Source organism: Cydia strobilella, chromosome 2, assembly GCF_947568885.1.
Source record: "Cydia strobilella chromosome 2, ilCydStro3.1, whole genome shotgun sequence".
Classification (NCBI taxonomy): domain Eukaryota; kingdom Metazoa; phylum Arthropoda; class Insecta; order Lepidoptera; family Tortricidae; genus Cydia; species Cydia strobilella.
In genome coordinates, this window is record NC_086042.1 from 9,714,618 (window position 1) to 9,741,290 (window position 26,673).

Here is a 26,673-nt window from a genome sequence, read left to right on the forward strand (position 1 = left end):
TTAAGGACCAAGGCGTAAAGTTGAAAATCCAACAACGCTTGATAAAAAGCGCTATCACCATCGTTTGAATAAATACACATGTTTCCACTTGTCATTCAAACGCTTTCTTAACGCGCGTTGAAAAAGCGCTCGTGCTAATGGGGCCTAAGTGTAATAAGCCCTTTACTTTTAAGGCCGTTCAGACTACGCGGCGCGAAGACGCGAACGCGAGTGTGTAGTCGATTTCGCTGATTAGCGAACTAGACTCCACACTCACGATCACAGCTTCGCGCCACAATTCGCGCACGAGTGTGGAGAACCCTTTAGTGAGTATTGTATTCTTGATAACAACACGTTCGTGAAGTAAAATGAAATAGCACTACCCGAACGGATGCTAGCTTCGCCGGCCACACGAAGCTAGTACACACGCTAGGACAGCTAAATCAGTGCTGGGGGCAGCTGGAGGGCGCTACTAGCTAAACAATAGAACGGCAAGCTATTAAAAACTATCCTGGCATCAGTACTAGCTTACTAGCCTAGAAATAAGCTAGTTTTGTATACACTATAGTCAAAGGACTGTCTCATTTCAAACATAGACAGAGAAAATCATACTATCTTTGTCTTATACTAGTACTAGCACCCAAGAAAAAAGGATGAATATAGTTTTTTTGTTCTTATTTACTGACAATTTGGTTTGACCAACTATAGCACTAGTTTACTATCCTGCCTTGAAAAACTAACCTCGTGTATCCCGGCCTTAATACTAGAATCCGAAGTACATTCACTACTGTAAAAAAATAAAAGATCTTGTCTATTGTCCACCGACGTCAGCGACGTCAACTCGGCTTGACAATTTATTTATTTAACGTTTATGTGTGTGTGACGAAAATGGTGTCCTTTTACCAGCTGTCGTTCATTTTGTATTGATAAAAATCAACACTATTGTTGACTAATTCTTTCTTATTGTACGCTATGGCGTCTGTACTCGATTTAGTAAAACATTATCAACATGCCATAGAAAAATATCCAAACGATGAGCAGAAAGTGAGTGTCAACTGAGTATGCGTTTACAGGCGGTCCTTTCCTATTTTTTTGAAAAATAAGATAAATCCCAGTCTTTATACTGCGTAGTTATATTTTCACTTACGTCGGTTTTAAGTAATATGACCTATACCGACGTGAAAAGGGCAAGGATTGAACCATTGGACGACTATTCCTGTATCGCGAGACGTTTAGTACGTAATATGGCAGTTGGACACGTAGCTTAGGGTGAGTTTTTGATTGTTCAGGTTCTGAAGTCGATCGACAAACTGTTCGGGCTGGGAGTGACGGTGCAGCACCTGCAGGAGACGGGTGTGGGCCGCACCGTGAACGCATTACGCAAGGATCCGGGCACCGTGGGACAGGCCGCGCGAGCTCTCGTCAACAAATGGAAATGTATGGTCGCATCCGAGGAAAGCGACCAGGAAGCCGATCAAAACAATGACAGTGAGCTCTTAAGATCCTAGCTGCATGCTTGTGTTTATTTTTCTATTTTAGATACTATATATTTTAATAGATAAGAATTATTTAAGTTTACTGGTCAATATTGTTGTGTGCAGCTTGATGTTAAAACACTTTGTGTGTGTGTGTGTGTGAAGTTTATTTTAATAATGAGCTTAATTATCCTGTATCAGCCACTAACTACAATGGGCATGGAAATGGAAAAGATAGTGATGACACTGCTAATCGGTCTAATAGTAGGCACAATGATGACTCGGAAAGATCATATAAATCTGATGGATCGCGTATAAATGGAAATACAAGTGGAACCAAAAGGAAATATCACAGCAGTGAGGTTAGTATTCTTTCTTATTACAATTTCCCAGAGCCCTATAGCCTAATTAACTTGTGTTAATGATGTATGAAGGCTCTCATATTTAAAGCCTTTTTGTGAATTGTTATAGATTACTATCCTGATAAACATTTTGCAGAATGTCCATCACAGACTTGTTAAGTAAACAAAAAAGGTACATATGAACAAGACAGAGTGCAAGAAAACAAGTATATTTGCATAAGCACACTATACAGCATAAGTTGAACATAATATTGCATTTGTCTACCATAAATAAGGCTCCAATTCCTGTTGCTGTTGTGGTTTATTTTATTTTTATTTCATATGTGGAAAACCAACAGCTATAAACATTTCTACAAGCTACAATAGAATTACAGAGCCAATTACAGTTTTTCACTTATAAAAATTAAATATATTTATAGCTGTTGTGCTTTATACTGACATGACTATAATGCTGTTGTGCTTTATAACAACAGACTATAATGTTTCTGCAGACAACAGTGAGGGTAATAAGAATCTTTGTAAATTATTTACTAAAAAACTGCATCATTTTTCAATGTGTCAACAGTTTCTTTTTTAATTATTTATGTGATACCAATCCTAAACAGGTTTTTAATTTTAGTTCATTTTTTTGTTATCTTGTAGGAAGAAGACAGTAACACTAAAAAGTCCAAACACTCAAGCTTGAGTGAGAGTAATAACCAGAAAAGATCAGTTAAAGTCAAGCAGGAACCATCCGAGAGTGATGATCATCATGACTCTGAAGATTCACAGAGCTCAGACAGTGAGAGTGAGTTGTCAGATTCATCAAGCGATGATAGAAATCATAGGAATACTAACCGAAAGATAAAAATAGAATCTTCAGAAAATCACAAATCTGCATCAACAAAACATTCTTTGCACAGCCATAATGTGGAACCTAAAAAAGAAACATCAAAAAAGTCTTCTGATAATGACAGACATTCTAAAAGTCATAGTTCTGACTCAAGACATTCATCTAGTAAAACCTCGTCTAGTGAGAAGTCACAGAGCTCACATAAAAATACTAAATCCATGGACAAGGAAAGTAGTTCAGAGAAGAAACACAAATCTGATCATAGTGTTGAAAAAGATAAGAAAAGGGAAGACATCAATTCATCTAGTAAACATAAGACTTCCTCTGAGAAACCTAGGAGTTCTTCTGAAAAGCATAGTCATTCTTCTGAAAAACAAAGAAGTTCCTCTGAAAGCTACAAGTCCAGCTCACAAAAAGATAAGTCTGATAGAAGTAAAGAAAAACATGACAAGAATGAGAAGCGTGAAAGTAAATCTGAAAAACACTCCAGCCAGTCTCATAAGTCAGACAAAGAGAAACATAACTCAAGCAAGAGTTCTTCTGATAAAGAAATGCAAAAACATAAGTCAAGAGAAAATAGTAGTAGTTCTAAGGAAAAGCATAGTTTGTCTAGCATTGAAAAAAGTAAAGATAAGAGTAGTTCTTCTAAAGAAAAATCAAGTCATAGCCATAAGAGTGAGAAAAAGTCATCACATGAGAGTAAATCCAAGAATGACAGCAAAGATAAAAACAAGGTTGATGACAGGAGTAGTGAAAAAAAGTCTAAACATAATTCAAGTTCCTCTTCGTCTCACAAAAGTGAGAAGTCAAGCAGTAAAGTGGCTGTACCAAAGACAAAACCACAAATAAACAATATTGTGGATAGTGATGATGGTATTGATTGTGGATCAGGTAAACATTTTTTTTTAAGGTTATAATATTCAGAGCTTAACCTTGGCCTACAGATTGGAACATTTCCCACATTGTTTTAATATTGGCAAAGATTTATTGTTTGTGGAAGAGGTGTAAAGTCAAATGTCAACTTTTACCTTAATACCAGAGTTATCACATAATGTGTGGGGCCATAAAGCAATATCTACTTCAGATGTCAAACTTGAGGAACAGATTTTTCTTAGACATTACACCTTTCCTTTTCTTCATTTTACTGTTTGATATTGGTTATGGACAGTTTTAACAACCATTATAAGAATTTATTTCCGAAAATTTGTTAATATAATTTATAGGTACATAACTCTTTCTTAAAAACTATTATCAAATTTAAAGGTGCCAGTTTTGCTGAAGCCTTGGGCATGGCTAGTCCTGTGAAGCCAAAAAAGAAAACAGTTTCTTTAAAAGAAATTTCTTCACCCAACACATTTAATAATGATGTAAGTACGCGCTTCAACTTACCAACTCATACCATTAATCTAGTTTAAGTATTTTATTAGAAAAATCGGTCAAGGATGAACTCGAGAATAAATAAAATGTCTGTCATGCGATACAATGATAATAATGGGTAAACAATTACACATATTTTACTTAATACATAATCATTTGGACAGAAAGATGGCAGACAATCGTTTTATTAACCACCTTCATAAAAAAGGAGGTTCTCGGTTTGACCCGTATGTATGTATGTTTGTTCGCGATTATCTCGCGTTTGGTTGAACCGATTTTGATGCGGTTTTCAGAAAAGTGTGTTACATTCTGGGGACGGTTTTAGAATACATGGATGGTTTAAAAAAACAACAGGAACCGGTAGGTGGCGCTGCTATCGGTATATCGTCAAATTTGATATACTGATTTGGATGGAAGTTTGTGTTTTTAGATGAAATTTTGGGAGTGGGAGTAGAGTGATTTACATGCCTTTACTCGTATCTTGTCAAGTCTTTTTTGAGTTAAGTTTTTCTTTACAAATCTTAATCTATCTGGCCAGATATCTATACACTTATACATAATATTAACCCTAAGCATACTAAAGCTTAGTTACAACAATAATACGACAAAAGATAATACCTATACCTGACTATTTACAAAAAGTTTAGCACCGAAACGTCATATTCATATGTTTCGTCGCGATTATCATGTGGTTAATGGTCATCGCCAACACTAGTATTAGCCGAAAACTGAATGGACACTACTAACTATAAACAAACTAATATTTTAATTGTTAAATTGTATATACAGATGTCAATCACAATGAAAAAATCAACGATGATCAACTCTGGTCAACGTGGGACTCGTAGATTTATAGATTGTAATAATGTGGTACGTCCCACAATAAAAATGGAAAAATATATTAACATTTAAAGTAGTATTTTAGCTCAAAAACCTAAAATAAATGAAGTACCTGGGCCGATCAACTATTTTCTGTATAAAACTGTCCTGTTCATTTGGAAAATATTTACTACTACTACCTATATATTAATTTAATATGTTTTAAGATCACAATCCTAACTTAGATATATTTTCTTATGTTTGCTTTAGCTTATAACGGTAAATTTTAAGAAAAATCATGGTGACTCACGTGACGAAATTTGTCTCCCATACAAAATATTACTGTCCCTAAGGCCAAAGAGGATATAATAAGATAGAGCGGTACTGTCATAGTAAATTTTGTAACCGCTGTAAATTCACTGCCATCTATCGACATACTTTAAAACTAAAAATGAAGATTATAAAAATACGTTAAAATGTATTTATATATGGATAAATGATTTTTTTATTTGCATTAATTATTTTTCTATGATTTTGACCCATGTTCTTTCACTGATATGCGTTAAAATTATAAATAACAAACGAAACCGTCAACGCCCTCTATACGAGAGTAGACCAAAACTAGTGGCGCCCTCTGATCGAGAATCAAATTTTCGTGATTTTCGAGGCACGTTTTTTCCTTAGACTGTATCCATCTATTACGGAGTTATATCTATCTTTGCTAAGGCGTATGGACTCACTACTAAGGGGTCGTCCATTTATTACGTCACACGTATTTCTAGGTTTTTTATTAGGTTACATACGGCAAACCCCTCCCCCCTGGTATGACGTCACATTTATGGTAATCTAGTTTTCAACGAAATCGACATTTAATACAAGACAATAACACAAAATCAATTAGGAAAGAAAACTACACGAATAAAAACGATTATCATTCAAAAAAAATATTTAAAAAAATCGGTTATTGATGAAGTTAAAGTGACGTCACAAAGTTTGTGACTCCCCCCTCCCCCTTGTCATATTTTCTTTTCTTTTCTTTCACATTTTCTTGACCCCCTTCCTCCCCCTAAACGTGTGACGTAATTAATGGATGACCCCTAATGGTGATCCTAAAAATATTTTCCTCTAACTATTACCTCGGCAGAAATCCTTTCATCCCTTGGTTAACAATCTACTATTAATGTTAGTATGTCTCACAAAAGTTCAAATTCGGTCTCCACAGATCTCTTTCCAATGCTGTGTTTGGCCACTCCTTCAAAAAGGAGTCCAGTTCATCCCGCCATCGCCGGCGGGATCTGCCAAATCCCCGATTTGAGTTTTGGGGCTCTCACTCTGTAGCGATTTTGCCCCACAACTCATTCTGTGTTTTTTTTCCAGTAGTTACTACTGGTAACAACTTGGTGGTAACTAGTGGAAATAACCCTACCTACTTCCTCCACTTCCACCCTGACTGGAAGATTAGATTACAGTCGCTTTGTTAACCTTTTCGCCGCCACGTCAATGAAGTAATAAAGTGTCATCAACGCCATGTCAAGAATGGGGTTGGCCGGTCGAAATAATTAGCAGATGGCGCCACTGGCGCCAGCATAGCTTGCCCTGTCAATCCCTAGAATGAGGGCTAACGCGTATGAATTCGCCGCTAGGAGCGCTAGTGTAGATGGTGGTCTTTTCCATAGTTCGAAATGTCCCTTGTCACTTCAATGACTGACAGCTGTTCTTTAGTCTTTTGGACCACCATCAACAGAGGCGCCAACTGGTGAGCAAAAAAACGATAGCCCTCATTGTGTCAATGTTTGTTTTTTTAATGCCCTGGATGCCAGACCTTTAAGCTAAATCTCGTAGAAAAAGGGGCAAGCTATGATGGCGCCATCTCTACAAACCTTTGACAGTTGCCAACCTCATTGCACGTAAACAATCCCTATAAAATATCAAGTCGTGGTGTGTGGGGCACGAAATATACCTACTGACATATCAAGTCAATGGCGGCGAAAAGGTTAAAAACACATGCCTACACTAATTCTTGAGGTTAGCTCGACGAGCAAACCTCAGGCGGCCTGTGCGAGCCGTGAGCCCTAACAACGCTAAGAGGTTTAGTTGGCCCACCCGCATACAAACTAGCAAGCGGACCAGCTAAATCTGTATTTAAATTAAATAAGTTTCACGTTAAATCCGTGTTTCGACAGCTAAGCCCAGCGACGTTGCTCGCGCCGAGCGCGAAGCTGGCGCCGCTGCCGTCGCTGGAGATCTCCGCGCTGCCCGAGATCTCGCCCAACTACCGGCCGCGCCCGCCCCCCCGCCTCATGCCGCACTTCACCGACGAAGACGCTATGAGCCAAGTCATATCTTTAAAGAACCAAAGGTAATTATTAAATTTGGTGCACAGATATTTAAATTACTGACCCAAAATGTGCTTTTTTCAGGTTGTCTGAAAACTATTGCTGCCTAGATATACATTAAAGTTCGGGATCCCTTTGTTTGACATAATTATTGAAAGTCATGACCATCATTGATGAGTCATTATGACTAATGATAATCTGACAATCATTACATAATGATTGTCAGATTATCATTAGTCATAATTCTGAAACCGTTAACTTTTCAGGATTTTCGTTGGTTTTATGGCAATCCTGAAAAGTTACGCGTTTCTGAGAAAAACCAAATTATGACTAACGAAAATGTGGACAAACAATACATTACGACTTAAAACTTTATGGGAAACAATAGAGACCAATTAAAGTTCGTTTTCGTTTATTGGGCATTTTAGTGCAACAACGCCTCAGGAGCGCTATCTGCTTTGAGTTTTTAGTTTCTCGTCTCCCTAGACAGCCCGTCTGTGCTTTATCATGACACAGGTCTTTTATTCCACCAGATACAAGAGCATTCTTAGCCCATCAACACCCAGGGGTTAAAATTTGCCGCCCAAACCCAACTGAAGTTTTAAATATAGAATTAAAATTTGATTCTCTTTGCCGACATGCCGACCCGATATCGCGACGGAGGAAAGCAAGATTTCTTCAAAACCATGTAGTCATTAGTCACTGTACGTTTGGGTATTAACCTTAATGTTTATTTACAGAACGAAAGTGTACTCCGGAAACAAGGTTATAGGAAAAATTCCCACACTTTACGAGCTGTGCGTCCATGTCCTCCAAGAGCACATAGATGGTGAGTAATTCACAGTTGAATGATTCATACAAACTTGATAATAGTTATTTAATTAGTTGCATCACCTGATCGACAAAGACGTCCTCGTGAAGATGCGAAAATAACTGACCAATCAATAGTTTATTTTTAAGAACACACGAAAAAAAAGGATCTGACGAACTTTTACTCCTGGGTGACTTTAACGCGAGAATTGGTAATGTCTCTCGGAACTGGCCCGAATCAATGGGGGCACATGGAATTGGATACATGAACTATAACGGTCAACGTCTCATGGACTTTTGTGCTCCATACTCTCTTTGTGTCACTAATACCTACTTCCTTCATAAACTAGTGCACAAAGTCTCATGGAGACATCCACGCTAAGGGGACTGGCACCAAATTGACTTTATAATAGCTAAGAGGTCAAGTCTCAAAGACTTTCTTAATGTCCGAACATACCACAGTGCAGATTGCGACACTGACCAATCTTTGGTGATGGCTAAACCCTAAAAAGATCCACTCGTCCACAAAAAGTTGCCGCAGACTAACCTTAAATACATATAATAACATTATATACAAATAACATTTTTTAAGCATAGTTTTGCGAGAAACAACATACAGAAATGTTATTTATAGACCATATTTTCATATTAAAATATATTGCAAGGAAATTTCCCTGCAATTTATGAGAATTTTACGGTACATTATGGAAATTTACGAAAAATTCATGAAATTTCAAGTGGAATGATCCTGGTTTTAACGTAAGGATAAGGAACCTTGTATTTCTAAAATATTTCATCTTTAGAAAAAATCTAGTTTCTATACAAAAAACACGCGCTTTTTGATAAATTGCCAGTTTTGGGAATATTTCCGTAACATTACCGAGAATATTCTCCCAATCGGAAATATTCTCGGCAATTTCCCATCACTAGGCCCGAACTCTCTAAAGGAGGCCTGTGTCTGCTAGCAGTGGGAAATATATAAGCTGGTGAACTTTATTTAGGAAAAAATAATTTAAATCAACCTTGTTTTCGCACTAGTACCGTTGACTGTGGGCCACAGTTTGTGGCTCTTAACTTAACTGATGTTAGTAATTAGTGGGCTTTGGTTGTAACTTGACAATTTATTATCTGTTTATTCCCAGCACTCGAGTTCACCGGAGGCGTGCCATACGAGATACTGAAGCCCATCGTCGACAAAGCCACACCGCAGCAGCTGTTCATGCTGGAGTACCACAACCCCTACCTCACCGAGGACACCGACCATTTGTGGAAGGCTTTCTGTGAGAAACACTTCCGTAACAAGAAAAGACAAGAGATGGAAGCGTGGAGAGAGATGTACATGGTATGTATGATACAACATGAAATTGTTCTTGCTTTCATGCATTTCCATGTTGTTCCGACTGCGGCGGTTCCATGGCAGGTCGGTACTGGCTTGGCTTACCGACATTTCGGCTTCTCATTCGAGATCTCCAGAACATGTACTACAGCCCTATTGGTCGTCAACCCTGCGACAGATATGGCCGGCCTATTCCCACTCCAATTGCGCAATTCTTTTGTCGATGTTAGCAAAGAGTTATTATCTAATAGTAGAATAGGTTGTCCGTCTGTCTGTCTGTCACCAGGTTGTATCTCATGAACCGTGATAGCTAGACAGTTAAAATTTTCACAGATGATGTATTTCTGTTGCCGCTATAACAACAAATACTAAAAACAGAATAATATAAATATTTAAATGGGGCTCCCATACAACAAACGTGATTTTTTTGCTGTTATTTTCCGTAATGGTACGAAACCCTTCGTGCGCGAGTGCGACTCGCACTTGGCCGGGTTTTTTTTATTAATATTAGCTTAAGTGTCCCACTCTTTTCCGCCATTTGGTCCAAGGCACACTCGCCAGAAAAGGTATATGGCCTAAAAAAATCGTGACTTGAATTTGATCGTAATATAGCCTGGCAAATAAGTTTGGTCAATAAGAGTAGAATACAAAAAATTATACTCATCTCTCTTTTTGGGATAATTGCATAAGAAAAAGACAGTATGATGAATTGCATCTTGCGCTTATTTTGACTGACGTCCAATTTGGTTTACAGAGATGCCAAGAGGAGCAGGAAGATAAACTCAAGTCTCTAACGGCCAATATCAGAATGACTCAAGAAGCCAAGAAGGCGCCCATCAAGCAAACCAAGATGGCGTATGTGGATTCTGTAGTGAAACCGCCACGCAACATTGCCAGGAAACAGGTATATTTGAAATCTAATGTGTTGCTTAGAGTAATAGATAAACTTCTCGACTCGCGGGCGAGATGCTGTCGCGGCGCTCCTGTGCTAAGCCTACTGAAATAAATGATGCTTTTACAGATTAAGCTTTATAAAAATTGTAATTCGTTTGCTGCTAGTTCTTTCTTTAATTAAGAGATAATTCCGATTTTAACAGAACGAGGTCGAGGAGGTAAACAATAAAAGATTGTTAAGTCGAATTGAAATAGTACATTCTGATACAAGTGCGCTATGTTGGTCATCACACACGAGGCGGTATTGTGCGCGCGAGCTGTAAGCAACCAATGCACACGCGTTACATACGACGTTTTTTAACACACTTGCAAGTAAACTTTCATATTAATCAAATTTTAATTGTTAAAACAGTTAGTATGCAGTCTTGCATCTGTCATCCTGCCAGCTCGCCTTAATTGATTGCTCAAAACTCTTTTTGATCCGATTACACCGTACAGGTTTGTGTAAATACACGTCCAAATGTAATGAAAATAATATATTAATGTTTCTACACTCATTCTTACTCATAAAATTTTTCGGGTTTTTTTTTTCTAAATATGAGCTGCTTTCGAGGCACTAGCTGAAAAGCCACTTTCGATAAAGACATTATTTTTAAACACTTGAATACGTCACATACGCTCGATGCCGCCAACGCTACAGCGATGTACCTACACCTGCGTGGCATGCTCGTCGCTTCGTTCTAGGTACTTCGTCGCGTCGCCCGTCGCTAAGACCAATGTCGTGGCCAGGACGTTAGGGTTCCTTGTTGACTTCGGAACCCTAATAGCACTTGTTACGTAATGAATGATATAATCCGACTGACTTATGAATATGTATGGAAAAGGAGCTTTCTTAAATTAGTCTAGTAGATTTTACAACAACGCGTGCCGGGGCCCGGCCGGCCCGCCAGCGCCAGCGGCAGGCGATAGGCGCGGCGGGCAGTATGACAGATTTTAGACTTTTACTGTTTTAACAATTAAAATTTGATTAATATGGAAATTTATTTTTTTCCTCGCAAGTGTGTTGAAAAACATCGTATGAAACTCGTGTACATTGGTCATTACGCACATCGGCTTTCTTTTATTACACATCTCCCCTCGTGTGTAATGACCAACTTGTATCACAATGTATGTGGCTTGGCTCGGTATTGGGTATTGGTAGTATAGATGAGATCGTGCATGATGCAGGCGCAGCACGGCACGGCGCTGCTGGCGTCGGCGAGCCCGGCGGCGCGCGTGGCGGCGCTGGCGGCGGCGCCCAACGTGCTGCGCGGCGGCGCGCGCGCCGGGCCGGCGCCCGTGCTGCCGGCCGGCGGCGCGGCGCTCAAGCCCAAGAAGGCGCCGCTCATGGCCAAGGCGCTGCAGTTCATGCGCGGCCGCAAGCGATGAGCGCGCCCCGACCCGGGGGACTCCGTGCTCGATTGTGCTACCGGCCGGGGGCCGATCGACTTTTCTTTTGGCGCTTCGCCGCGGTTCGTTCTTAAAACTGTAATTTTGTAGGGTTCGTCTTCGGCAAAATATAGTAAAATCCGCTTAAACTGACCCTCGTGATAAGCGAATTCGACCGGTCCCTGTGACTTGTTTTATTACATGTTTACTCTTTCCCGCTTAAAACGCACATTTTAAGCGGGTTGTACTATGTGTGAATTGATGTTATTTTTTCAAGCATATTATTTATGGACTTTCTCCGACGTTTCGGATTTTTTCTTTCGGCATTCATTTGTGAAAATCATTTGCATCGCTGTGAACCAAAGAGTCATTTATTGTATAGCATGTATAAAGGTCTAAGTCTAAGACCATTTCGCGCTTCGAATGTTACTACTTATGTAGATGGCACATACATCCCCGTACATTTTACACGGTGACTAAAATAATAAGTGCATTCCCGTTGCCAGGGAGGTTTTGAGATTATACTGAGCACCTTTTACTATGGGGCCAACCCCGAAATCGCGAAAAAAAATTTGGCTGGTTCATACATTTTGGCTGGTCCATTTTCTATGGGAGAGTAAATTTTTTTTTGGCTATTTCGTGGTTGGTCCAATAGTAAAAGTTGCTCAGTATAATCCCAAAACTTCCCTAGCAACGGGAATGCACCTTTTTTTTAGCCACTGTGTGGTAAGTATAGTAACTATGATTTTCAATAGTAAACGATTCAATTAGGCACCACAAAACATATGGCGCCGTACAATGGCCTCTTATTCAGCCGTCAAATTTGGGGCATGATTTGTTCTTAGACTTTACACAACTTATGCAAGCAATGAAACTTTGCAATCGATTTTCTCTTTGCTGTGAATAAAAATGACCTCAAATATAGTAGAATGCTATTTTCCTACGAATCTAAAACTACTCTTAAACTAGCCCACGGCGACCATCCCGATTCAAAAAAATAAATAAAAGATGTATGATAGCTAGTATATACAAGTTTTGCCCATTTTAACCCTTTCGCCGCCAACAACTCGAACTCTCGTTCATCGATGTTGCAACCCACCTGCCAGCAACTGCATACGCAGTTGAAAGCTTACGACATAAAACTTGCGTGGCGTGAGGGTGCCACATCGCTTTTATTTCCTTGGCGGCGAAACGGTTAAGTATACTTGCATTTTGGATGAGCCACCGCCAGATTGTTGTACACCCAATGCAACATAAAATATATATTTTTTTGTTATTGGCAACTCTTACCCTGACATCACCTTTGCAGAATATACTGCTGAACAGAACGCGAGTTTTTGAGTTTAAAATAATATAAATTAAAAAGGAAATCGTTGGCCCCCGTCAGTCTGTTTCGAGTCTTCTTGTACGCGTCGAATTATTGTTCCTTAGTGAAACCAAAAATAAGCAAGTGTACGTACAAGTTTTTTTTAATTGAACAAGTAAGTACCTACCTTAAATTTAGATAATTGTTATTAGTTTTATTTTCTTTCGAACGATTATGTAATGTAAGCTTCATTTTAAGATTTGCGTTTCTCCATCCATGAGCGCCATTAATTAAGAGCCCGGTAACGATTAGGTTTAGAGCAAAAATGTAAAATTGATAGATTTAGTCATTGAAATTGTACACCTTTTGTTACGTAATATCTAAATAACAAGTATTGGTTTCTATTAGCACGTCTTCTCATCATGCCTTTTAATAATGAGGTCGCGAGCGTACATCACCGGTAATATATGACGAGAAGGGCAATTTTTAAAAATTCATCAAAAAATTATGGTGGTAAATTATACAAAATGTATAAGAACAGCAAGCAAATGTTGTAGATTGTTTAAGTATCAAAATTACGTTAAAATTAAGTCGATTTTCAGATAAATTCTCACTTGTTTTGGAGTAGTTTCTGGAGAAAATTGATTTCATCTAACTTTCATTTACACTACTTCAAGGTCATGATAACAAAAATATAGTCTATTAAAGGTGGAGTACAGGATATGTGTAATACAAAATTACTACCATTTTTAGCAGTCCAAACTTTACGAAATTTACAAATAAGACCGACAAAATCAGTGCGCGCGCGTTTACCTACACATCCATCAGAAAAAAATCATAACTAATTTATATAGTTTGTTTAAAAAAAAAAAAACTGCAAGATGAGAAGACGTGCTAATAGAAATCAGTACCTGTTATTTCTATTAAGTACTTAACAAAAATTGTACAATTTCACCGACTAAATCTATCAATTTTAAATTTTTTTGAGACTAAAATCGATACCGGGCTCTTAAGTAGATCTGGCATAAAAATATTTCATTAAATAATGCATTTTAGTTCTAGATCTTGTGTATCTTAGCTACAGGTTCGTAAGGTTATGGCAAACTGACAACCCCATCAAAAATCTTAGGCGCATGCGAATCGGATGCAGTTTGCCATGAGCCTCAAATAATTGTTGTAGATGGGGCTAAATATTATATTATAATGCTAAAATGGAAATATTGTAATGATAAAGCTATGACAATGATAAAGCACGCGGGGAGGTATGGAGGGTGTCCCTTTTGAATATTTCGTAGTCTCAGGTCATGACAAGCAAGCCTAAAGGGGCCCACTGATTATCAGTTCGCCGGACGATATCAGCCTGTCAACTTTTTGTTCTAACTGACAGGCTGATATCGTTCGGCGGACTGATAATCAGTGGGCCCCTTTATGGAAAACTTAACCAGCATCTTTATTACCTATAAGTTCTAAGGATTTTAAGTAGATTATAACATTGTGTTATTTTATTAGGACGGTTTTACTGTATTTTGTATAAAAATCAAATGGAATATCTAAAACATAGGTACCAAATAAATAGGGTTGCTGTGATTTGTTTTCAAGAAAACATAAAATGTTGTGATGTAGGTTCATATATTTGATTTATAAACAACGCTGCACATGGGGTATATAGAACTAACTATCTAATCACCGTTATGTTGGATCATACGGCAAAAAATCTCAGTAGTGATAATGAGTGGTAGGTCGTTTTATCTGTAGACCCCATAACATTTGTTGCAGGTAAGTACCTAGGTATTTAAGGTATTAGTAAAATAAAACTCGTAGACAATTTCTGTCAGCCCAACCATAAGTCATCACAATTCTAATTTGTTGAATTATTATAAATCCTAATTGATTTAAATACTACTTAGGCCCACTTGCACCGTCCCTCTAACCCGGGGTTAACCGGTTAAACCTGGAGTTACCATGGTTACCAGTACAATTTGACACTGTGTTAACGGTTTAACCGTTTAACCCGGGCTTAGTGGGATGGTGCAAGTGGGCCTTAGTGATCTATTAACCTAGTTACAACAGCAGTTACGACAATAAATGTCATGTTAAACATTGTGAATGTTGCATATTTGTATCAAGCATGTGCCTAGCATAAAACTGTCTACTGTAAATATTTCAATATTTCTGTAAATAATTTTATCTCATTGCGAACTTGTGTATAGTGACAATTAGGAATAGCACAGTTACCTAAACCTGTTGGGCAAAGTAATGTTTAAAAAAATAGCTCTTGATATTTTATATATGACCCATTGCGTTTGTTCTTTTTTAGGAAAATATGTTGAGTAAAATTAACATGATATTTTGAAAATAATTGCTTACTTTTATACATATTTAAGAAAACCATTTTCAATTTTATAGAACAGGCTTTTTTTCTAATGCTCATTGCACACGTACTTACATGAACCGTGCGGTTATTGCATTTATACTTTTTAACTTAAATTGAATTACGAACAGTTAAAGATACTTCAACATATCTATTTACTTTTAATTATGAATGAATAAATACCATTATTCTGATTCATATTTTTAGTGACATATACGAAAACTACTTTGGAACCAAGGCTGGTTGCAAAATTGTTGATAATATTCCGTATTACAAACTGTCTGCACTGTATGTACCATATCCCATTGATTTATGAAAATGCCATTATAAATTAAGGTAATTAATTATACTAAATGAATTTGAATGCCATGCTTTTTTTTTACTAATCCATTTCAGCAAAAAAAGTAATTGTATTAAATTCAAAGATGATGGCGTTGTCGATTTCTTTTGTGTCAAAAATCATATAAAATAATTAATGCAAATAAAAAAAATCATTTATCCACTTAAATACATTTTATCGTATTTTTTTAAATCTTCATTTATTAGTTTTAAAGTGTGTCAATAGATGGCAGTGAATTTACTGTGGTTACAAAATTTACTATGACAGTACCGCTCTATCCTATTATTAGCCCATTGAAATCGTACTCAAAAAGGGGGGTTGCCTTGCATGAAATCGGGCAGTTTTTCAAAAATTTCAAAAATTTGACAATAACCGGAGGGTTTCCCAGGTGATGAACTTGGATTTGCCATAACCACTTTATCACATAGAACATACAAAAAAATCAGAACTACCCGATTGATGCAAGGCAAAATGTACAACCCTTCTATTATTTTGTTTACTCACCTCAGCAACTTGGAACAGCTGTATCTAAAGAACTATCAGGTCTTTAAAATTTAGTCTTCTTTAAAGTGTTCATAGTGACATTTGCCGTAAAATAAGTCCTTGTTGGTAAAAATTGGCAGAAACTAAAAAGTCAGAAACTTTAGAGGTTTTTCAAAAATTTGACAATGATCCGCTGGGTTTCCGAGGTCGAAAACTCGGATTTGCCATAACCACTTCATCACATAGAACATAAAAAAAAACGAACTGCCCGATTTCATGCAAGGCAAAAGGTACCATTTCAATGGATTATATATCCTCTGACTTAATTATGCAACAATTTAAAAAACCCTTATGTACTAGTTCATACAAGATAAAACGATTTTGTACTGGAAAACGATTTATGGATTTTTTTACGCTTGTTATTCTGCACATCATTTAGCTAGAATTTAGCTACATATTTTTTTAACAAAACCTGTTCTTATTCAACTATTGTGATTATGTCAGATGGGAAAAAGGCTACAATTATGGCTAACTTACATTCTTATGAAAACGATGGCCACAATAACAAACAAAACTCAACTATTTTAGGTCGGCAGCTGCTATTTCATGGTTGTTTGTATGTATCAATATGACACATAGGTACAGTCAGCAGCTAAACTTGCTAAGCAGGTGAGGTGTTCAAAATTACCTTGACACACTCTTATTCTCTTAACAACAGAGTTACCTAGATGGAACATCCAGTTTGAATGTAAGGTTCCTGTAGCCAACAATACAGTGACACTAAAGGCTACGTCACAGTGCAGCAGGGCAGTAGCGCAGCGCGATAATAGCTCGGCACACGGATGCCACGTTAGCAAGGCGCTTGGCCCTATAGTCAGCCGCACACCTTTGTCCTGTACAGTGCAAGCAGAACGAGAGCTCGATGCGCGCGCAACGCGTCATGCTACCGCCCCGCTGCAGTGTGACAAAGCTTTAAAATTCGATAAAAAAACATAACATGACTCATAACTGGTATGAGATGTGGATTATTTTTATCACCACAGCATACATACAAATGATCCATAATTGCAAAACATACAAAATATTATTAAGAAAAACCTACATAAAAACAGTATATCTTACAATAGTATGCTTTTGTCAGTACAGAACCACATCTATATTCCTAAATTTGGATTTCAGCTGCTTTTCATAATCAGTCATTACAATATATGGACATTGGTACAAAGCCAGAAATTTAAGATTTTTATAATATTCCGAAATGATATCCACTATTACTGGTGTAATATTTCTTATCCTAGAAAGACTAAGACTTTCCAGCTTTATAAAAATGTTGCTGCCCAATGTTTTCAGTAGTGCTAATTCAGTAAAGTTAGTGTTATTCCATATCTGTAAATGTTGTATTGTCCTCAGGTTGGAAAGTGCTAACAAACCAACATCAGTAAGGTTCTCACACCTTATTATTGCCATGTCCTTGAGAGCTGGACACTGTGCCAGTAGGGAGAGGCATTTATCGTCCACTGCGTCACCTCCATATATGTGAAATGTGACCAACATATTTTGTTTAGATATTATTAACTTTTTTATATAATCTACATCCAGATCTTTAATTTTCTCTATCAATATATGACTTAAATGATTACAATTCAATAAAGTATCACAATTAAATGGGTTTAATCCAAAATCTGATAGGGCTAAATAATTTAACTCCTTAAAGTAATCATATTTCACTATTAAGTCATCCTTGCTGGTCATGAGTAAAGAATTCCTTAAATTTAGTTTTTTAAGATTTGGCCATCTCAAAATATCCTCTTCAAATTCTTTTGTAACTCGGCACATCACTAATTCCAGTGAAGTAATATAGTCACAGTTTGCTGTAATGGATTTTATAGTAGCATAACTGTATACATACTGTAATTTTAAGCAATATATATACTTGCCGTGCGTTGATATGATTTCCAGATTGCGCTCACTTACTTCACTTTGGCCGGGCTTCCCTGAATAAACAATGACAACATGTCTCCACAATGATGCATCTCGAGATAATTTTCTCCAACGCTTGCATACATTCTCACAGGTCAAAATCGATTCCAGTGGAAGGGTTTTAAAGATTAATATTATAATTTCATCTGGTAGATGCTTAATTAAGTCATAGTTGTTTTCGTCGCCAGACACCATCCTGATGTGTTCCAACGATGTTAACTAAAACAAGTAAAAGGTAAGTAAGATAACACAATATTTAAGACTAATACAATAATAAAAATTAACTTTTTTCTCACATTAAATCATTTCAAGTAGATACAGACAGCACAAGACAATAAATCTTAAATCTTTTGCGCGTTGTGCGATCTCTTTGTTTAAACAGACAAGTCATTTGTTCGTCTAATTTTTGCCAAACGCGTAGAATACATGTATGAACTTTAATTTCTAAGTTATTTTGAGAAATTCTTCAATAATACGATTCACTCAAATCAAACGTCAACAAAAAAATAGCAAGTATAAATATGTATAACTTTTTTTATCATTCAAACGTCAGTGTATGTAAAAGAGATGAACTTATACGGTTATCGTTAATTAACAAGGGATGCAAATACAAGTAGCAAATTACGCGGCGCTTGACGAAGTGGTCCGAAATGTACTTTATGGAACGTTAGCGCATCATAATTTTTTATTATTATTAAAATGATTGATTAAATTAATTCACATTCAATTATTACGTTAAATTAATTATAACTTATTAATGATAATGAGATCAATGAGGCCATGTTTCATATATTCAGTAAGTTTATCTAACGGGCCCTCCACACTCATGCGAATCACGGCGCGAAGCCGCGAACGGGAGTGTGGAGTCTAGTTCGCTATTCAGCGAAATCGACTCCACACTTACGTTCGCGCCGTGATTCGCGCATGAGTGTGGAGGGACTTTAAGCTATAGCGTTTTTTTTTTCAAACATGTATATTTTGCACTACGACGTATGCTTACGCAACGACCAACGCATTTTGTCGCTTTTTCGATCGTTATTTGAAGCAAGACAAAAGATCCGCATCTAACGTGGAGGTTTAATAATATAGCGATGAAATGGGGGAGGGGCCAGATGACCGCACAAGATGGACTTATGGAACCTTCAGTAGGAGTAGCAGAGAAAGCGCTATTATTGTTTGTCCTTATCACGGTGTCACATTTTTTAAAATTCCTTACCGTACGTTTAGTATGGTTTATGATTGGTAACCAAGGGCCTGACACTCTTTGATAGAGTAAGATAGTCTTATTGCGATTCCTATAAGAGGAAAGAGAAAATAGTGCCATGCTTTGCCTTTATCACCGACTGGGCATTTTTTCATGGTCGGGTTTTGGCATCATAGCAAGGAGGCGATAGCGAAATACCGAAATTTATAAGAGTGAAAGAGAAAAAGGATTATGCTGCCATACATGAAACTGTCAATACATGAATATGTCTTTCTCCAAGGGCCTGACACCAAACCTGACACTCTTTGATATAGAAAGATAGTCTTATTGCGATTCCTATAAAAGGAAAGAGAAAATAGTGCCATGCTTTGTCCTTATCACATCATAGGTAGGAGGCGATGGCGAAATATCGAAATTTATAAGTGATAAAGAAAAAATCCTATGCTGCCCAAATTTTATATGAATATTCTTTCTCTTACCCCCGGTCGCTCGGAAAGAGAAAATAGTGCCATGCTTTGTCCTTATCACATCATAGGTAGGAGACGATGGCGAAATATCGAAATTTATAAGTGATAGAGAAAAAATCCTATGCTACCCAAATTTTATATGAATATTTCTCTTACCCCCGGTCGCTCGGTGGCGCGTCTATACTTCTTGTATACCATACTATGTCTATGTCTTTCCCTTACCCTGGTCGCTCGTATTCATGTCTATAACTACTTGTATATGTCTATGTTGGTAACAAATAACCCGGCCAAATTACGTAGGTTGGTTTTTATATGTTGACAGGAATGTTATAATGTTTTTAATTTTGTCGCATTGCGTATGTTCTGTCCCTCACGGGCGCACGCGTATAGCGGTATAGCTCATCTATAGGATCCTACCATCTATGGCATCAAAGCTCTTCACTACCTGCGGCAGCCGGCAGGTCCTTGTTTTTTTTATCTTCTGCGACTAAGTTCATTCAATTCTATTCGGTGAATTTGTGGTGAATTTCAGTTTCAGTGGTCGAATCCGTCGGGGCGGGTCGTCACTATAACAAGTAACATCATATCATATTTTTGTGTGTTATAACATTTTAAAAGGCGACCTAACCCGACTTTAGTACTTAATAAAATCAGTCAAAATGTTACACCTTAAAAATATTGCTAAATCCGTAGCTCCGCCTTTAAAAAATGAAGCAGCCAACATGGTCAGAATCGCGCCTGCCGCTGCGAACGTTCTCTGCTGCCGAACTTACGCCAGCCATGAAATACCTGAGAGGCTTAAGGATATTCCTACAAGTGCAAATCCGAAGTTCTTTGACATGGTGGAGTATTTCTTCCATAAGGCCTGTCAGGTGGTAGAAGACAAATTAGTAGATGATATGAAATCAAGAGTTCCCGTTGAAGAGAAGAAGAAGAAAGTGTCTGGTATCCTGAAACTGATGCAACCCTGTGACCACATTTTGGAAGTCCAGTTCCCCCTGAGGCGTGACTCCGGAGACTATGAAATGATCCTCGGTTACCGCGCTCAGCATTCCTCCCACAGAACACCCACTAAAGGAGGTAAGTGCCCCTAACATACATATCTTTTTTATTAAAATCGCTTATGTACATCATAAGAGTAATTATATTGTGCCGCAGTTAGTTAAATCCGATAATAGGGAAATTGTATTTATAGCTCAAGACACACGTGATGTTGCCGACTGCCGTAATGTTACGTAGGTTTCTAGCGAAATTTTACTGGGAGTGAATTAAATTCTTATTACCTACCTACTTAAGTACCTAAACTTTTTTCAATAATTTGTACTATATGTATTTGGTAAAATGTATCTAAATAAGTTAGAAATCCATCTAAATTAGAGATAGGTGCTTTAGAAAATTGATTGACAAACAAGTATGTAGGTAGATGCTATATGTATATCATATCAACTTAACAGCAACACAATGTGCCAGTTGTTTAATCCAACTATTAAACGTAATTTTCTTATTTACTATTATGCAGTTTGCAACATAAGACTGAAAAATAAAAAAACAAAAGAGTCATCTTAAGTACATATTAAATTTTGCGTCCAAAAATTATAGGTTAGTTTCTATTGCTAGCTAGCCTAGCCATGTGTCAAACAATAGGTAATTTAACTAGAATGAAAGGAATAATATATAATAGCCTATTATTCCGCTAACAATTTTCAGGGAGTTTAGCCGAATCTCACGTGGGGCAGAGGAGGGGTTTAACACCACGTAATTTTTTTCGGACAAAATGTAGTGTAAAAAATGAGAGAATCAGATTAATTTAAAGTAAAACATGTTTTCTTAACTTAAATATGCCAAAATCTGACGCCAAGTGCGAGTCTGACCATGTTCCGCGTACATTACACAATTTAAACAATGTATTTTTTATGTGAAACGGGAGTGAAATGTCTTTAATAAACCCGTAGAGCTCGGATCAAAAACTAAGTAATTAAGTCCAACTCACGCTTGACTGCACATTTCTAATAGGTTTTCTGTAATCTATAGGTAAATAACTATTTTGTGTATTATTTTTTTCCAAATTTTAGACCCAGTAGTTTCGTGGAATGGTAATTTTTTGCCTATTTTCTTGAATAACTTCTAAACTGATTATCCTAAAATTATAAAAAAATATATTTGAGATTCTCACAATGAGCTCTTTAATTTGATATTATGTAGCACAATAGTTTGAAAAACTTTTTTTTTTTTTTCTCATTTACCCCGAAAGAGGCCCCCATGTTTAAAATTCATTTACTTACGTTACATGTCCGTCTTTGGGTCACAAACTTACATATGTATACCAAACTTAATTTGCGGTGATCCTATAAGGGTTCCGTTTTTTCCTTTTGAGGTACGGAACCCTAAAAATATTAAAATACATGAATAGATGTAAAATTATTTAGTACTTATTGATATGCCATTTAAAGATTCCCTGCCGCGGTAGCGGCCGGCGAGCGCCAGAACAGACATGTTATTGTACCTACTAAAAAAAAATCTAAGTCTTTTTTTTGCACCCCCTTTGCTTTAGGCAAAATCCGTCAGTTAACTGATGTGAAAACAGCTCGATTAGTATATTTTAGTTACTTCTATAGCGTTATGTCATATGGTATTTTACTGTGGGGTGGTGCTTCAGAGATAAATACCATTTTTGTTCTGCAGAAGAGGGCTATTCGAGCAATATATAAAATGAACCAGAGAGACTCACTTAGAGATAAATTTAAGGAAATTGACATAATGACATTTTTCTTTCCCTGCAGTTTAATTTAAATTTTGTAGTGTTTTTCTGCGTTCTTCATTTGTTTTGAAATTGTTTTTTTGTTTAAGTTTCTGTTGTGTAGTTTTTTGTTGTTTAGTTTCGCTGGGATTACTGGTTAGAGTGTTCTTTCGTTGGAGTGTTGCGGTCATAATTCCCCACGATGACCGCTATTCGTCTTGGGGAATGATAGTTTATGTTGGTTGCTAGATCTACTGTGGTGTGTTTCCGGGGGTCTGTCGTTCGTTGCTATTCTTCGCTCGCTTCGCTTCGTTCGCTCGTGGACTGATACGAATTTGCCCTTGGGCGGTTCATGAGATCGAAAGCATTTGTCTTATATATTTTATTCTACCGTGTAAGTAGGACTTAATTAAATTCAGTGCCGATCCTCTTACTCCATAAAAGTGCAGTTTCCTGATCAATGTTTCATGACAGACGCAATCGAAGGCCTTAGATAAATCACAGAAGATACCCAAAGCATCGTGCGACTCCTCCCAGGCATCGAAGATCTGTTTAATTAGCTCAACACCAGCGTCGGTTGTTGAGCGACCCCGTGTAAAATCAAATTGTTTGTTATGCATTAAATTATTGATGTTAAAATGCTTCAATAACTGAGACAATACAAATTTTTCAAAAATTTTACTGAATGTCGGTAACACTGATATCGGTCTAAAGTTAGTGGGGTCGGATGTGCTACCTGATTTAAATAAAGGAGTGACTTTACTATGTTTCATTAGATGAGGAAACTCACCGCAATCAACACTGTTATTAAATATAACTGCCAAGTCAGGCGCTACAACTTCTATTAAGGATTTGACAGCATGGACAGATACTCCCCAGAGGTCACTAGTTTTTTTGACATTAATTGATTTAAACGCCTTTATTATATCTGAGGCACTCACATGTTCAAAATGAAGTCGATACAAATCTCACTTTCAATAAAATCCTCAAAACTCCCTCACGTAATTCATGGACGTCCCCAAAATAGGTATTTTCCGTTGAGTGTATTTCTTAAGTACCTAGGTACCTAAGTTCCCTTTGGTTAAGAGTTAGAAAACTAATTATATTTCTAACGGGCCGGAATCGGCGAAATTCGCGACGACGCCCTAAGAAGGCATTAGTTGCGGACCAGTTTGCTTGCTCTAGAATCTAGATTCTATTTTAGAAGGTTCTCTAAATCATTGCAGAATGATATTTCCCAACCAATTTTTCGCATAATTTCATTTCGCCAAATGATCAAGTAGCAACAACATAATAATTTGTGTTATTTCCCAACCTAACAGTTGGCAACCTTATGTTTGAAAAAAAAACTTAAAAATTAAAAAGACAAGCTTTTCAAAACTCAATGTTTTAGGTAGCAGAATGACTTCGTAAGTCTAATACATCATCATCATCATCATCATCATGTCAGCCGATAGACGTCCACTGCTGGACATAGGCCTCCCCCAAGGCTCGCCACTCCGACCGATACTGTGCCGCTCGCAACCACCGAATTCCCGCGACCTTCACCAGGTCGTCGCTCCATCTCGTTGGAGGCCTACCGGCAGTTCGTCTTCCGGTACGCGGACGCCACTCCAGAACCTTGCGGCCCCACCGGCCATCAGTTCAGCGAGCAAGTCTAATACGAACCATAAAAAGTTTATTTTTGTAATTTAACATCGTTCGATGCAAAAGAAGTCGGTTCTGGCGCTCGCCGGCCGCTACCACGGCACGCTCGCATATAACTCATGAAACTCCCACTACCTACATGGTTTTGTGACACTGTGACCGTGACCACGAAGGTATTGTGAATGAGATGACACAAACCGCACTAACCACATTTGCGCCGCAAGTGTAAGTAATTACCTACTGAATTACACACTCGAAAGAGAGAGCGTAAGTTGTAATCAGAGTTGTAATTAAGAAGAAAGTTTTTGGGTTTTCAGACTATCATACCTAACGTAATGGTAGTGACATAATGACTAATCTCCCGAAATATGAGAAGCTTATTGTTCTCTGTACACAAGCGTTATAAATAGTAATAATTGTCAATAATGGTGGTGTTGACAAACCAAGAAATTAGTGGGCCACAAAACATTATTTAAATTAGCATTACGGATATTTACTTATTTATAAGCTTACCTAATACAACTCACTTAAAACCTCCAATGGTATTACTATTAAATGTATACTAATTAATTTTATACAATCGTAGCAATTTCGTAATTGTACCACGAAGCTTGTATATATGTATATACATAGTGGCTTAAAACAGGTACAAGATTTGAAAAGCTTATTAATAGTTAACCGAAATAGTTAGGATCATAACTAAGGTATCCATTGAAAACAGGACGCCATTTAGGGAAAAGGATCCAATCCACAAAAAACTGTCAATAGAATTTCAACTTTCTGTCAAAACGAAGTCATTGATTTATATGGCAAATTTTAGAGGTTTTTTTTTTATACCACGTTGGTGGCAATGAAGCATACGGGCCGCCTGATGGTAAGCGTTACCGTAGCCTATGGACGCCTGCAACACCGGAGATATTACACGCGCGTTGCCGACCCTTTAAATATTATATATACAACACATAGTTCATGATCAGCAACGCAAGCTTCGTCAAGTGCTTACAACAATAAATCAGCTACAGGCTTCGTCACCTACTAACAAATGATATAATCCGCAACAGGCTTTGTCAATCTTAAACACTAAATTAAACTAGGCCAAGTCCCCACTTCGGACCGTAGCCGGTCCAAAAGTCCCCATGACACTGGCAGCGTTGCCCCGTTGAATTGCCAAGGAGAAATTATTTTCAAAATTGCTTTCTTGGGGTTAGATAATAAGATATTACGTATCATTTGTGGTATATTGTACAAAGAAAAATCGATAAGGTATATGCCGATAGGTGGGATTCACCCATGCAAAAAAGATGGATCGGCCTTCACTCGACGTTTGTAAATTTAAATTGGTAAATTTAAATTTAAATTGATAAACTTTAAATTTTAATTGGCATTGACATGTTTTATTATTATCGTTTTTTACTTTTATTTTTATTATTTTAATGTTTTAATCCATGATCTAACTAATTAATTTTATTTTTACCTACGTCTGACGTACCTAATTTTGCAATGATAATTTTAATTTTGAATTTTATAATTTTATTGTTACCATTGTAGTTTTATTATTTTATTGACAGTGTTAATCAAATCAAAACAAACCAAAGAAAACCTTACATTTAAGTATCTTTGTGCTCATCCGGTTGTGTCTGTGTTTGTAACTTAGTTCTGTTCTGTATTACTTAATAATTATTAACAATAGTCTTGTAAGTTTTGTACATGTACCTAATTACTAACACTTTTATGGGCTTTGCCTGAAATAAATGGTTTATTATTATTATTATATCCTTTATTATATATTATATTATAACCTTGATATTTTGTGTCAAAAACTAAACAAACTATACCAACTGATGAAAAGGCTCAGTTAAAGGGTTAAAGAGGTATTTCCCGTTCGATATACGGATATTACGTATCATTTTATGATTAATATGTACCGTATCTGCAGTACAGTTCCATAAGTCTCGTAAAATAGGTATTGAAGTAGAACTGTGTCAGTTTGTAAAATAAATAAAAAATGTTAATGATATTATTTTCAAAATTGCTTTCTTGGGGTTGGATATGAGGATATCACGTACCATTTGTGGTATATTGTATTAAAAAAATCAGCCATATGTCTGAAGGAGCCCAGACTTGATATGTTTCGAAAATTCTTTTTTTCTACTCGTCGAGTATAATCTGTGTATTACAACTTCATATGCAACACTACAACCTTACTCTTTTCAACGTTGGATAGTCTATGGCACTTCCGACTCAAGCATAAGAATTTTATCGATACGGTTTAGTCAAGTATAAAAATTTTGAAAATAGAACTATACATTTCGATAAAATATTTCTTGTTTAAGGAGACTTGATTCAATGCAAATTAGCCTACTTAAACACGCTGCGTCGCATCTGCTTTGTGATTGGTTGGCCAACAGAAACATTTTATTTTATGTTGGAGTAGAAACAATTGCTTCATAAGTCAGAAACGCGCATGTGACACCCTTCATATAGCAACAT

At 37.0% G+C, this 26,673-nt stretch overlaps 3 protein-coding genes across 4 annotated transcripts in view; 2 read left to right on the top strand and 1 right to left on the bottom strand.

The window, feature by feature from the left end:
• The first annotated feature begins 841 nt into the window (after positions 1–841).
• LOC134750514 (transcription elongation factor B polypeptide 3) lies at positions 842–12,971 on the top strand. The gene is made up of 10 exons (XM_063685705.1): positions 842–1,023; positions 1,269–1,467; positions 1,656–1,816; positions 2,459–3,539; positions 3,912–4,015; positions 7,028–7,203; positions 7,921–8,009; positions 9,133–9,332; positions 10,081–10,230; positions 11,448–12,971. The coding sequence occupies exons 1-10, from the start codon at positions 952–954 to the stop codon at positions 11,646–11,648; spliced, it is 2,433 nt and encodes an 810-aa protein (XP_063541775.1). The 5' UTR covers positions 842–951; the 3' UTR covers positions 11,649–12,971.
• A 4,281-nt stretch (positions 12,972–17,252) lies between these two features.
• On the bottom strand, positions 17,253–18,627 carry LOC134750522 (F-box/LRR-repeat protein 7-like). The gene is made up of 2 exons (XM_063685717.1): positions 18,425–18,627; positions 17,253–18,347 (listed from the first exon to the last, which is right to left on the bottom strand). Exon 2 carries the CDS (start codon positions 18,321–18,323, stop codon positions 17,286–17,288), a length of 1,038 nt encoding a protein of 345 aa, XP_063541787.1. The 5' UTR covers positions 18,324–18,347; positions 18,425–18,627; the 3' UTR covers positions 17,253–17,285.
• A 1,686-nt stretch (positions 18,628–20,313) lies between these two features.
• The window catches only part of LOC134750530 (glutamate dehydrogenase, mitochondrial), a 46,445-nt gene continuing 40,085 nt past the window's right edge, over positions 20,314–26,673 (top strand). For both annotated transcript variants that reach the window (XM_063685729.1, XM_063685735.1), the window contains exon 1: positions 20,314–20,879. In XM_063685729.1, coding sequence (XP_063541799.1) covers positions 20,459–20,879 — 421 coding nt within the window. In that variant the 5' untranslated portion in view covers positions 20,314–20,458. The remainder of the gene's footprint in view (positions 20,880–26,673) is intronic.